This window comes from Astyanax mexicanus, chromosome 4, assembly GCF_023375975.1.
Source record: "Astyanax mexicanus isolate ESR-SI-001 chromosome 4, AstMex3_surface, whole genome shotgun sequence".
Classification (NCBI taxonomy): Eukaryota; Metazoa; Chordata; class Actinopteri; order Characiformes; family Acestrorhamphidae; genus Astyanax; species Astyanax mexicanus.
Window position 1 is genome coordinate 14,417,215 of NC_064411.1, and position 12,078 is coordinate 14,429,292.

The 12,078-nt window shown below is 37.2% G+C and overlaps 3 protein-coding genes across 3 annotated transcripts in view; 1 reads left to right on the plus strand and 2 right to left on the minus strand.

Moving 5' to 3' along the window:
• The window catches only part of LOC125801169 (zinc finger protein 585A-like), a 418,011-nt gene that overhangs the window by 245,735 nt on the left and 160,198 nt on the right, over positions 1-12,078 (minus strand). The gene's annotated exons all lie outside the window — the stretch shown is intronic.
• LOC125801216 (uncharacterized) overlaps positions 1-12,078 on the minus strand; it is a 201,941-nt gene that overhangs the window by 153,159 nt on the left and 36,704 nt on the right. The gene's annotated exons all lie outside the window — the stretch shown is intronic.
• On the plus strand, positions 1,871-8,537 carry LOC125801420 (zinc finger protein 239-like). Its single transcript, XM_049478136.1, has 2 exons — positions 1,871-1,911; positions 6,680-8,537. The coding sequence occupies exon 2, from the start codon at positions 6,827-6,829 to the stop codon at positions 7,712-7,714; it is 888 nt and encodes a 295-aa protein (XP_049334093.1). The 5' UTR covers positions 1,871-1,911; positions 6,680-6,826; the 3' UTR covers positions 7,715-8,537.

Consider the following 12,078-nt stretch of genomic DNA (forward strand, 5'->3'; position numbering starts at 1 on the left):
TAGTTGTAGTCTGACAGAGGAAGGTCTGATGGATTAATTTCACTATGGGTTTATGTTGACACAATGTATAGTTTAGGCAGCAGACTGATAAAACTATGCCCACCCTGTATTCATATCATTTAATGGGATATAACCATTTATTGCCTATAGTGTGATGACTCCTACATCTACAATTACGCTTTTTTCATAGATAACTCCATGTTTTCTGACAGAGGAGGGTCTGATGAATTAATTTCACTATGGGTTTATGTTGACACAATGTATAGTTTAGGCTGCAGACTGATAAAACTATGCCCTTTCTGTATTAAGATAATTTAATGGCTAGGGGTGTAAGAAAATATCGATACACTTGAATATCGCGATATTACGTTTCGCGATACTGTATCGATTCTCAAAAACGCTGTATCGATTTTTTTATTAAGTGTGTTTTTATTCAACTCCCGGCAGCTAGATGGCAGACAGTAGTTACTTTTGTGTTGTTTATTCACCCGGCCGCGAGGTGGCAGTGCTGTGATCTATCTTGATCCATTTGGTGTCTCCAGTACACTGCAAGTAAGTACAGCTCTGCATTAGCATTAGCACCCCGCTGGCGATGGCAGAATCTAAACGCGTTAGGCTGGCTCCTGGGGTGTACAGAGCTGAAGTGTGGGCTCATTTTGTCTTCCACAATGGAGAAGGCAGAGTGTTTAAAACTGTTGAAAAAAGTGGCATGATATTGGATGCTACAGGACCTGTTATTGAGCTCCCACCGTTCTGATTGTTTACAAATCATACTATTTCCACTTAGATTAAATTAGATTGTATGAAGTTTTTTAAAGTATCGTGATATATCGCATTGTGAGCCCTGTATCGTGATACGTATCGTATCGCCAGGTTGGTGCCAATACACAGCCCTATTAATGGCATGTATCGCCTATTGTATAAGTGACCCCTACGTCTACAATTACGCTTTTTTGATAGTAAACTACATGTTTTCTGACAGAGGAGGGTCTGAATTAATTTCACTATGGGTTTATGTTGACACAATGTATAGTTTAGGCAGCAGACTGATACAACTATGCCCACCCTGTATTCATATCATTTAATGGGATATAACCATGTATCGCCTATAGTGTGATGACTCCTACATCTACAATTACGCTTTTTTCATAGATAACTCCATGTTTTCTGACAGAGGAGGGTCTGATGAATATTTTTCACTATGGGTTTATGTTGACACAATGTATAGTTTAGACGGCAGATTGATAAAACTATGCCCACCCTGTATTCATATCATTTAATGGTATATAACTATTTATCGCCTATAGTTTGATGACTCTTACATCTACAATTAAGCTTTTTTCATAGATAACTCCATGTTTTCTGACAGAGGAGGGTCTGATGAATTAATTTCACTTTGGGTTTATGTTGACACAATGTATAGTTTAGGCTGCAGACTGATAAAACTATGCCCTTTCTGTATTAAGATAATTTAATGGCATGTATCGCCTATAGTATAAGTGACCCCTACGTCTACAATTACGCTTTTTTGATAGTAAACTACATGTTTTCTGACAGGAGGGTCTGATGAATATTTTTCACTATGGGTTTATGTTGACACAATGTATAGTTTAGACAGCAGATTGATAAAACTATGCCCACCCTTTATTAATATAATTTAATGGGATAAAATAATGTGTATACGTACTTTTTCATATATAATACTACTTCTTTTTGTTTTCAAATATTATAATAATAGTGTAGCCTAAGGATATTAAAATTGCATTTTGTCTAATATTAACTAAAAATGTATTAACCGCTTGGGTCTTTTATTTTGAAACACGCACTTCCGGTTGCCGTCGGATTTGTCCCTCTAATGTTGCTGTCTTCGCGCTGCTCGGAGGAAGAGCAGGATCAGCTGAACTACAGGAGGTATGAAGAAGTTTCTCTCTCTCTCTCTCTCTCTCTCTCTCTCTCTCTCTCTCTCTCTCTCTCTCTCTCTCTCTCTCTCTCTATCTCTCTTTTTATTTCAAATGCCAAGCAAGCGCTGGATCTACACAGATTTCTCCCCTGAAAACTGTTTATTTGGGTGTTTAAAGCGCTTCTGTTTATTTACAGTAAGCTTAGATTTACAGATTTTTCCAGCACTATGGCAGGAGCATTAGCATTAGCAAAATGCGCTCTTTGCACAACTACTTTTCATCAGTGCTGCTCCAGCGTTTCCTGTTTGCCTTTTCCAATACACTCGTTATGGCAGTATTTTCAGCTGGTGTTTACAAGAGCTTCTAAAAATTTACCTCAACTTCAAGAAGACCAGTAAAGCCTTCCACTAGAAAGCTAGAGAAAGACTTTAAACTATATACCTATAAACTATATCATACCTACACACTACGAAGATTTTTTTCTTATATTTTACGTTAGCCCACACAGCTCAGCATTAGCTAGTATAGCTAACTAGCTTGCTAGGTGCATTACTGTTAGTTGTTAGTTTCTCCTGTTATCAAATGGAAGTCTAATAAAATGCTAGTAATAATAATAATGCTAACTATAATAATCATCATAAAAATAATTAGACAAATGCTAGCTATAATAATAAAAATGCTGGCTATAACAATGCTAACTATAATAATAATGATAGTAAAAATAATAATCCTTATAAAAAGAATCATACACATTCTAGCATTAATAATATTAATAATAATAAAAGTGCTAGCTATAATAATAATAATAATATCTAGCTATAATAATAATAATAATATCTAGTTATAATATTAATAATAATAATAATATCAATAATAATAATAATAATAATAATAATAATAATAATAATATCTAGCTATAATAATAAAAATGCTAGCTGGTGGATCTTTCAGCCAAGTACGTTTAGCTGATCTCCTCTCCCAAACACTTGGAACCTGGGTGCTGTAACGTTAATAATTCCATTTAAAAAGCAGTGGCACTGCATGCTTTTCCAGTCGTCTCCAAGCTTCTGACGTTTTTGGTTTAACTTCTGACCATTTTGACCTCTCGCCAGTAAAAAAAAATGTATGTTTTGCCCATAGACTGTATATAAAGATGGACGCCGTGTCGCCGTTCCCATTCATTCAATGAAAATGAAGCCAAAGGCTGCGTCCAGAAACTTTTGTTACTCCTCCTCTCCTACTCCTCCTTTCCTACTCCTCCTCTCCTACCCCGGAAGAAGGCGGAGGAATCGAGGAGAGGAGAGGAGGAGGAGGAATGGAGGGAAGGAGCTGTAATTGGGGAAATGGGACAGCTGATCCCTTTTAGATAGGATGTTGACTACCGATGAACTGAGCCAATCACAACGCTCACTTTTAGCACATGCCGGATACTGCCCAGCCAATCACAGCTTCTGAATAAAGCTCCACATACAAAAATAAAAACGAGAGATCAATAAACACAATTCCAAATTCTAGAGATCAAGCTTCAAAGTGCAGCCTGATTAACCATTGATGAAGGTTGCATATGTAAATATTAAATTATTTTAATAGTAAAATATGATTTCATTGAATGTAATAAAACAAATAACAAATCTTAATAAATAATAAATATAATAATACATATTATATTTTGCATACATGTTGAAGTGAAAAAATATTAGATGAAACAGCATCAATGGAACATTACTGTCACACAGCTAAATATTCAGATATTCCAATAAAATCCTGCTTACTCCCAGGCATTTTGGCCGCATCTCTGGCCAGTGAGATATATATATATATATATATATATATATATATATATATCATGTTACAAATATGGGAACATTAATAAAGTTTTACTGAGCATACAGCTTATCTAAACAAAAACATATATTAGTGCTTTACTGGCTGTATAATTAGATAAGGAACCTAGTTAATTAATATGTTTATGACGTATATTTGGGCGTTGCCTGCTCCTCGCACTGCTTTTCGCGTGCTCTGTGGGCGTGGATGCAGTGATGTCATTGGAAAATCCTTAAAAGTCTTCCGGAGTAGGATACACTGATGTATCCTTCAATGGAAGCTTACTACAGGAGAATTTTAAGCGGCTTCTTTCGTCTCCTATGGTATTCGGACAGGCGGCAAGATGGCGTCACGAAATCAGTTTCCGGGTCACGGAGGAGAGGAGGAGGATCGGTAGGAAAAAGGAGACACTTTTGGGGTTTCTGGACGCAGCCAAAGTCTTCCCCCATTTTGGCGATTCAGAGACCAGAGTCTGCGCAGTAGAGACCAGAGGAGGGAGAAAGGCTGTGGAGAGACGGCCTACTCATTTAAATAACCCCGCCCCTGAGGGCTGCCTTGCGGTCACAGACTGCGGAGCGGAGCTGACGGTCTGTTATTGGTCCCGCCCATAAGAAGCCCTTTTACCATAACCACACCTTTTTTGAATAGAGCCGAATAAAGTTTTAAAAACCGAATTCTGTGGGGATATAAAAATTTGACAATATAAGCAGAGGTTACACTAGCTGCTGCATTTAAATAATGGAGGTAGAATTACAGTATATTGGAAAAAAACGTGATTGAAAGTTGTCTGTTTTGCCATTGAAACCTATGGGGATGGGTGGAGTTACACAGCTTTCTGCAACCGAACAGCAGGGGGCGCCCGACCTGTGGTGGCTTCACTTTTAAGAGACGATGCTCTGTCCAGCTATATACAGTCTATGAATTTGCCTATACAGGCGAATGTAAACAATTCAACCGGAAACGTCCGAGCCGCATTATTTGAAAACGGAAATGTGTCAGAGCCGTGAGTGCAAGGAGCCCATTAGCTTGTAAAATGACCCAGTGTTATTACCAATACCACAACTAACAGCTAAAGTTAATTATAAAGAAAAGGATTAAGCATTACAGACAGCTTGTACATTATCCTACCATTTAGGCTATATAACAACAACTCATCACACATTTAATGTGTTTAAGACATTCAGGCTTCTAATAGTATTTTATTGTTTGAAATTGCCTGCTAGCTTAGCTTAGTTATTTAGATAGCATTGGTTAGGTTAGCTAAAGGTGGCTAGAACCTTATGTTACCTTCAAAATGAATGTACCCCTCTATACAGTTGCTTTATTAAAAATATTTATTTGATATTTTTCTCCATCGTTCGTGGTACATAAAAAGCAGCACACAGCTTTTTATGCATATTTAAAAAAGTGTTTGCAATAGTAAAATGTTTTATAATGTGATTTTTTTATGTGGGAATAATGTTTAAGAGTGCATGTAAGATTGGAGCTGATGTGTTTCCTGAATGCGACTGGCAGAGAGAAAAAGAGAACTGTTTAATAGGCAGAACTGGCCCATAATAAGAGACCAAAGTAGCTGATGTTCGCTAGCTATCTAATGTAACCAGCGATTTTTTTTTTTACCAATAGCAAACACCATCTAGCTATCTAATGTTCCAAGTGCATTTTTAACCCAAGTATCTAATTTTATCTAGCTATCCAATGTTCACAGTGCTTTTTTTAACCAAGTAGCTAATGTTATCTAGCTAGTCAATGTTACCAGTGTTTTTTTTTTAACCAAGTAGCTAATTTTACTTTGCTGGCTAATGTTACCAGTGTTTTTGTCCTGTCACCAACTCAGGACATATTTTATTATTTTAATTTGGATACAAACTTTCCTGCACTTCCTTCTAAGTAAGATAATGTGGCCAGCCAAGGCATCAAATCATCATTTCTTGCATTTCAGACATCAATAGACGCTGCATTTTCCGACATCCATCCATTTGCTTTTTTTTTTTTTTATATTTTATTTTAAAGAAACAAAAACATCTTTTATAATTAAAATTAGGGGTGTGAAAAGATCCCGAGGCACGAGATCTCGTGAGATTAAAATGTGACAATATTTCTAGTCAAGCTTAAACCTGTCTTGCGGGGAAAAAAAAAATTTAGTGTGGACTTTTTAAGAGAGATCTGGCAACACAGTAGCGATAGCAGCGAGTGTGGTGGCTGACCCACTCTGTAAAACCCAAGGATTTATGTCTTTCGGTCCCTCGTCTGGAAAAAAATTATATTATCTCATGTCTAGAACATAAAAACAGGAAAGAGTCAGGACAAGAATTCACTCTCTCTCGAGCATATTAATTCCAAACTGCTGAAATGCACTGTATGAGTTAATATAGTCCTTTTATTTTATTCACTAAATGTTTAGTTACATTTTCAGGACAACTAAGAAGAATTGATAATATTTAAGGTGGAAGTACTAGAATGATTTACTGCTTTAGTAACATTTCGTTAGAGTTGATGAAATTTGGAGCTGCTGCTCTGAATCTGCTGGTGTAGAGCTTCTGCTGCTCTCTGGTTCTACAGATGAAGTTGGGCTTCGACCGGATGCTGTGATACGCCACCGTGTCCGCTATATTGATTTAGTAAACAAATTAGTTAAGCCATTGATGTCAGGTTCTAGTGAGACCAGAAAAGAATCAAGACTGTTTGTCTAAACAGTGGGCAGTGTTTATAAAGGCAGTAAACAGGCATCAGCCTGATTATTGCAAGTGGTAAAATGTGGGCTACCTCTACTGGCTGGAGGACCACCAGCACCCCCTTTACACTAAGGACTTAGAAGTAGGAAAAATACTGAAACATTTATGGTGATATGAAGATGTCTCAGATGTCAATATAGGCACCTCAGGCAGATCTCTTCAGTTAATTGACCTGCTTTTATTGTAATATACAACTGCATTTTTCTTTGTGTTTTCCAGAAATGAAATTATTCTCCTAAAACTTCATCACCAACAACCAGGATATTTAACTAAGAGCAGTGTTAAACTGCTAAAAGAGTTGAAGAACAAGCCATCCTGAAGAGCCTCCAGAACACGCAGACATTGTTTGATACATTTAACAGACAAATGAAGCCAAGTCCCGACATGGAGAAACATCAGCACTCTGTCAAGAGTTTTACTCAACAGAGTAATCTCAAAAAACACCAGCGCATTCACACAGGAGAAAAAACACATCACTGCTCAGACTGTGGGAAGAGTTTTACTAAACAGAGTAATCTCAAAAACCACCAGCGCATTCACACAGGAGAGAAACCATATTGCTGCTCAGATTGTGGGAAGAGATTTACTGCAAAGAGTAATCTCAAAATTCACCAGCGCATTCACACAGGAGAAAAACCGTATCACTGCTCAGACTGTGGAAAGAGTTTTAATAAACAGAATGCTGTCAAACTGCATCAGCGCATTCACACAGGAGAAAAACCGTATCACTGCTCAGACTGTGGGAAGAGTTTTAATCAACAGAGTAATCTCAAAATACATCAGCGCATTCACACAGGAGAGAAACCTTATTACTGCTCAGACTGTGGGAAGAGTTTTACTGAACAGAGTGCTCTCCAAAAACACCAGCGCATTCATACAGGAGAGAAACCGTATTACTGCTCAGACTGTGGGAAGAGTTTTACTCTACAGGTTACATTCCAAATACACCAGCGCATTCACACTGGAGAGAAACCGTATTACTGCTCAGACTGTGGGAGGAGTTTTACTCAACAGGTTACATTCCAAATACACCAGCGCATTCACACAGGAGAGAAACCGTATTACTGCTCAGACTGTGGGAAGAGTTTTACTCAACAGAATAGTCTCAAAAAACACCAGCGCATTCACACAGGAGAGAAACCGTATCACTGCTCAGTCTGTGGGAAGAGTTTTAATCAACAGAGTCATCTCAAAAATCACCAGAGCATTCACACAGGAGAGAAAACTGTACCAAATTTGTCCCACGGCAATTAAAAGTGCAAATCGAAAGTCTTTCAGACAGAACACCTTATCCTACACAAATGTTTTACTTTGTCGCTTGGGACACGTTCCACCAGAAACAAACATGAACTGAATTTAACAATGGATTTTACAGGTTCAGCAAAATGAATCTCATCCAGCGATCATGTTTATTGAATTCCATGTTATGTTTTCTAATATGTTTGATATTCCAGGACATTCTTTGTGAGACAGAGCTGAGCTTTTAGGGTAGTTACTGTAGGAGTTCAATTCTGAAGAATGGAAAAAACTTAGTCTTTAAAATTTAGATGTCATAGTGAGTAGGATTCCTAGCTGGCAACTAAATGTTTTGGACCAAACCTTCAGAGCTTATGATTTTAATGATTTTAACCCCCTTTCTAGTATATGCAGATTTGATTATTTCTATTAATTTCTAGTATCTCTTTTTTCACTCTGTGGAAGCCGTCCTCAGTTCCCCAAGCTTAGCATAGCTTAGCTTAATACTATTAACCACTAGGCCCATCTGCATGAAAGAAGAAGTGAAAACACCACCTGAGGAACTCCAGAGAGTGCTCCCAAAAGTGAGACCCAGAGCCACAGAGAGACGACACTGTGCTGGGTACTGCCATCTGGACCAGAGGAGCATCCAGACTCTGCAGAGAGGCCAACAAAATCCTTTCCAGAGGTTAAATAAAACGCTCCAGCTGTAGTTCTCAAACTGAAATCAACCCACTCCAGGCTTGTGTAGTGCAGTAAGGTTGTGGGCTCATTCATTCCCTTTGCTGGTGTTCTCATTTGTCTATGGTTCAGTCGTTCTGATTAAAAATCTGTTACCATAGAGGGATATTTGGTTGTGTTGTATTACTCAAGTTTTATGCTCTCTTATCTTTTTCTTATTGAATATTATATGTTGTTTAAGGTTTTTAATCTCCAAAATTTACTAAGAATATCCAAATCTTGTAGTTTCTTAATTGTTTTTATCCACTACAAACTATTATCTTTGTATTGCTTCACCTCTATATTTACTCCTCTGTGTGTTTTAATAAACGGCTTTTAGATTGCAGATCTGCAATCTCATTGTGTTTTCTCAACATATGTTTGACATGAAACCTATAGGCCTGAGATTGTCTCATGTTATTATTTGTTAAATACTCAAAGGCGCCCAACAGAGAAATCCAATGTAAAATGGATTTGTGTTGAAGTGTAACATAATAGTCAATTTAAGATTGAAATTCGGAAAAAAATATGTTTTTTTGTTAATGGTTCAGGCTTAAAAGGGTTAAATATACAATAACTTCCAAAGGTAGAGTAACATGTTTTTAACTTGATTTCATGTTTATAAGGTTTTTTTTATGTGAATGCTTGTGGGTTGTGTTGTTTTTTGAAGAGCATAGTCATTCACCAACTATACTTAATTGTTATTTACTTAATTATTGACCATTATTATTGGTAGCTTGTCTAGCTAAATATCCAAACACAGCATTTGCTATTTTACTGACCAAATGTATAAACAAAGCATTTCCTGTATTACTGACTACTAGTATTGATAGCTAGCTAACTAAATATCCAAACACAGCATTTGCTGTTTAACTGACCACTATTATTGGTAGCTAGCCTAGCTAAATGTACAAACAAAGCAGTTGCTTTTTTACTGACCAATGTAAGTGTTTCAGCACTAGTAACAGTGTGTAACAGTCTGGTAAATTTGTTTTATTTCTTGCAATTTTTTTTCTTGTAAATTGTGTTCTCTTTCAAGCGTTCATTCGGTATCTCACTATGGGATACACCCCTCTCGCATATTTCTCATGTAGCCCCGGGTAAAAAAATAGTTCTAAAATAGATACACAAATAAATACAGCAATAATTAAAGTCTTATAAATGCATAGTGATGGTTTAAAAGAGTACTAAACATGTTCAAAATAGTCATTGTGTTTGTGTAAATAGTTTAAAAAGAAAAGCAGTACAGAGTACATATTTCATTTCTTTTCTGTGTTAATGCAGGAAGGTTACTTAAAAGTGATTAAGGGATCTACTGAGGGAGAAGTGTACAGGTGAGGGTGGAGTAGAGGATTGGAACGGGCCCGCCCACGGGACGAGAGAGAACAGCGGAGATGCGGGAGTAGCAGCGCGGGAGAGGCGAGGAGGATAAAGTTCCTTACAGGCTGAACTAAACTCACTAATAATCAGTATTAATTAAACTAACCGGTAATTTTAAGGACACTGAAGTCCATACTGAGAGTGTGCTGGTGGATAAAGCTGGGATAATCTCTCTATAAGTAAAGTTCTGTTAGCACTGTTAGCTTAGCCAGCTCGGCTAGCTGTGTTTAGCCTCGTGTATTAGCTGCTCTCCGCTCATATTCACTGAATCTGAGGTAAATCTGAAACTCTTATTTCTGCTCGTTAGAGTAAAGCGGACATTAAGCTCCGAACCAGACCTGCACCGTTTAGTTCTGTTCATTTCATCTATAATTCTGTTCTTTATGAGTGTATTCTTTAGAGTGGGCCCACATATTTAATTTAAGATGCTATTTTATTTTACAAACTAACTTTAAAAGGTACATTTCTGATTAAGGGTTTAAATATATAACTGACAGTGTAGTTCTGAAAGTAAGAAAAAAGGGTTATATTAACCTAAAATCAATCCTATAGATAAAATCTAAGATACTACTTCTAAAAATAAGGTCTAATCCTTAAACATAATTCTGAGCAATAATAATCATTAAACCAATTGTTTATTTATTTAATTAATTAATTAATTAATTAATAGTCATTTAAATAATTGGGGTACTGTTTAAAATATAACTCTTATTTGTGTCTTAAGTTTACATATGGGTATTTGCACACTATACACTGTGTGCAGAATTATTAGGCAAATGGGTATTTTGATCACATCATCCTTTTAATACATGTTGTCCTACTCCAAGCCTAGGCCTGAGAGCCAGCTACTAATTAAGTTAATCAGGTGATGTGCATCTCTGTATTTAGAAGGGGTGTGGTCTAATGACATCAACACACTATATAAGGTTTGCTTAATTATTAGGCAACTTCCTTTCCTTTGGCAAAATATGTCAGAAGAGAGATTTGACGGACTCTGAAAAGTAAAAAATTGTGAGATGTCTTGCAGAGGAATGCAGCAGTCTTGAAATGGCCAAACTTTTGAAGTTTGATAACCGAACAATCAAGCGTTTCATGGCAAATAGCCAACAGGGTCACAAGAAGCATGTTGGGGGAAAAAAGGCGCAAAATAACTGCCCATGAATTGTGGAAAATCAAGTGTGAAGCTGCCAAGATGCTATTTGCCACCAGTTTTGCTATATTTCAGAGATGCAACATTTACTGGAGTATCAAAAAGCACAAGGTGTGCGATACTCAGGGACATGGCCAAGGTAAGGAAGGCTAAAAAATGACCACCTTTTAACAAGAAACATAAGATAAAACGTCAAGACTGGGCCAAGAAATATCTTAAGACTGATTTTTCCAAGGTTTAATGGACTGATGAAATGAGCGTGGCCAGATGGATGGGCCCGAGGCTGGATCAGTAAAGGGCAGAGTGCTCCACTCTGACACCAGCAAGGTGGAGGTGGGGTACTGGTATGGGCTGGTATCATCAAAGATGAACTTGTGGGACCTTTTCGGATTGAGTATGGAGTGAAGCTCAACTCCCAGACCTACTGCCAGTTTCCAGAAGACACCTTCTTTAAGCAGTGGTACAGGAAGACGTCGGTATCGTTCAAGAAAAACATGATTCTCATGCAGGACAATGCTCCATCACACGCATCCAAATACTCCACAGCGTGGCTGGCCAGTAAAGGTCTAAAAGAAAAAATAACGCCATGGCCCCCTTGTTCACCTGATCTGAACCTGTGGTCCCTCATAAAATGTGAGATCCACAGAGAGGGAAAACAGTACACCTCTCTGAACAGTGTCTGGAATGCTGTGGTGGCTGCTGCATGCAATGTTGATCGTAAACAGATCAAGAAACTGACAGAATATGGATGGAAGGCTTTGAGTGTCACCGTAAAAAAGATGGATTTATTGGTCACTGATTCGTTTTTGGTTTTGTTTTTGAATGTCAAACATGTTCATTGCTAAATTTTGAGTTGTTATATTGGTTTACCTGGTGAAAATAAACAAGTAATATGGGTATATATTTGTTTTTTTTATTAAGTTGCCTAATAATTCTGCACAGTAATAGTTATCTGCAAAAACAGATATCCTCATTAAGATCTAAAAACAACCCACTCCAACAGACTATTTATGAGTCTTTTGGGTTGATTGAGAACAAAGTTGTTGTTCAATAATAAAAAGAATCCTCTCAAATACAACTTGCCTAATAATTCTGCACACACTGTAGTTGTACTATTGCACCTAAAAAGGTA

Coding starts and splice junctions, on each gene's coding strand:
- LOC125801420 (XM_049478136.1), top strand. CDS start 6,827: ATGAAGCCAAGTCCCGACATGGAGAAACATCAGCACTCTGTCAAGAGT.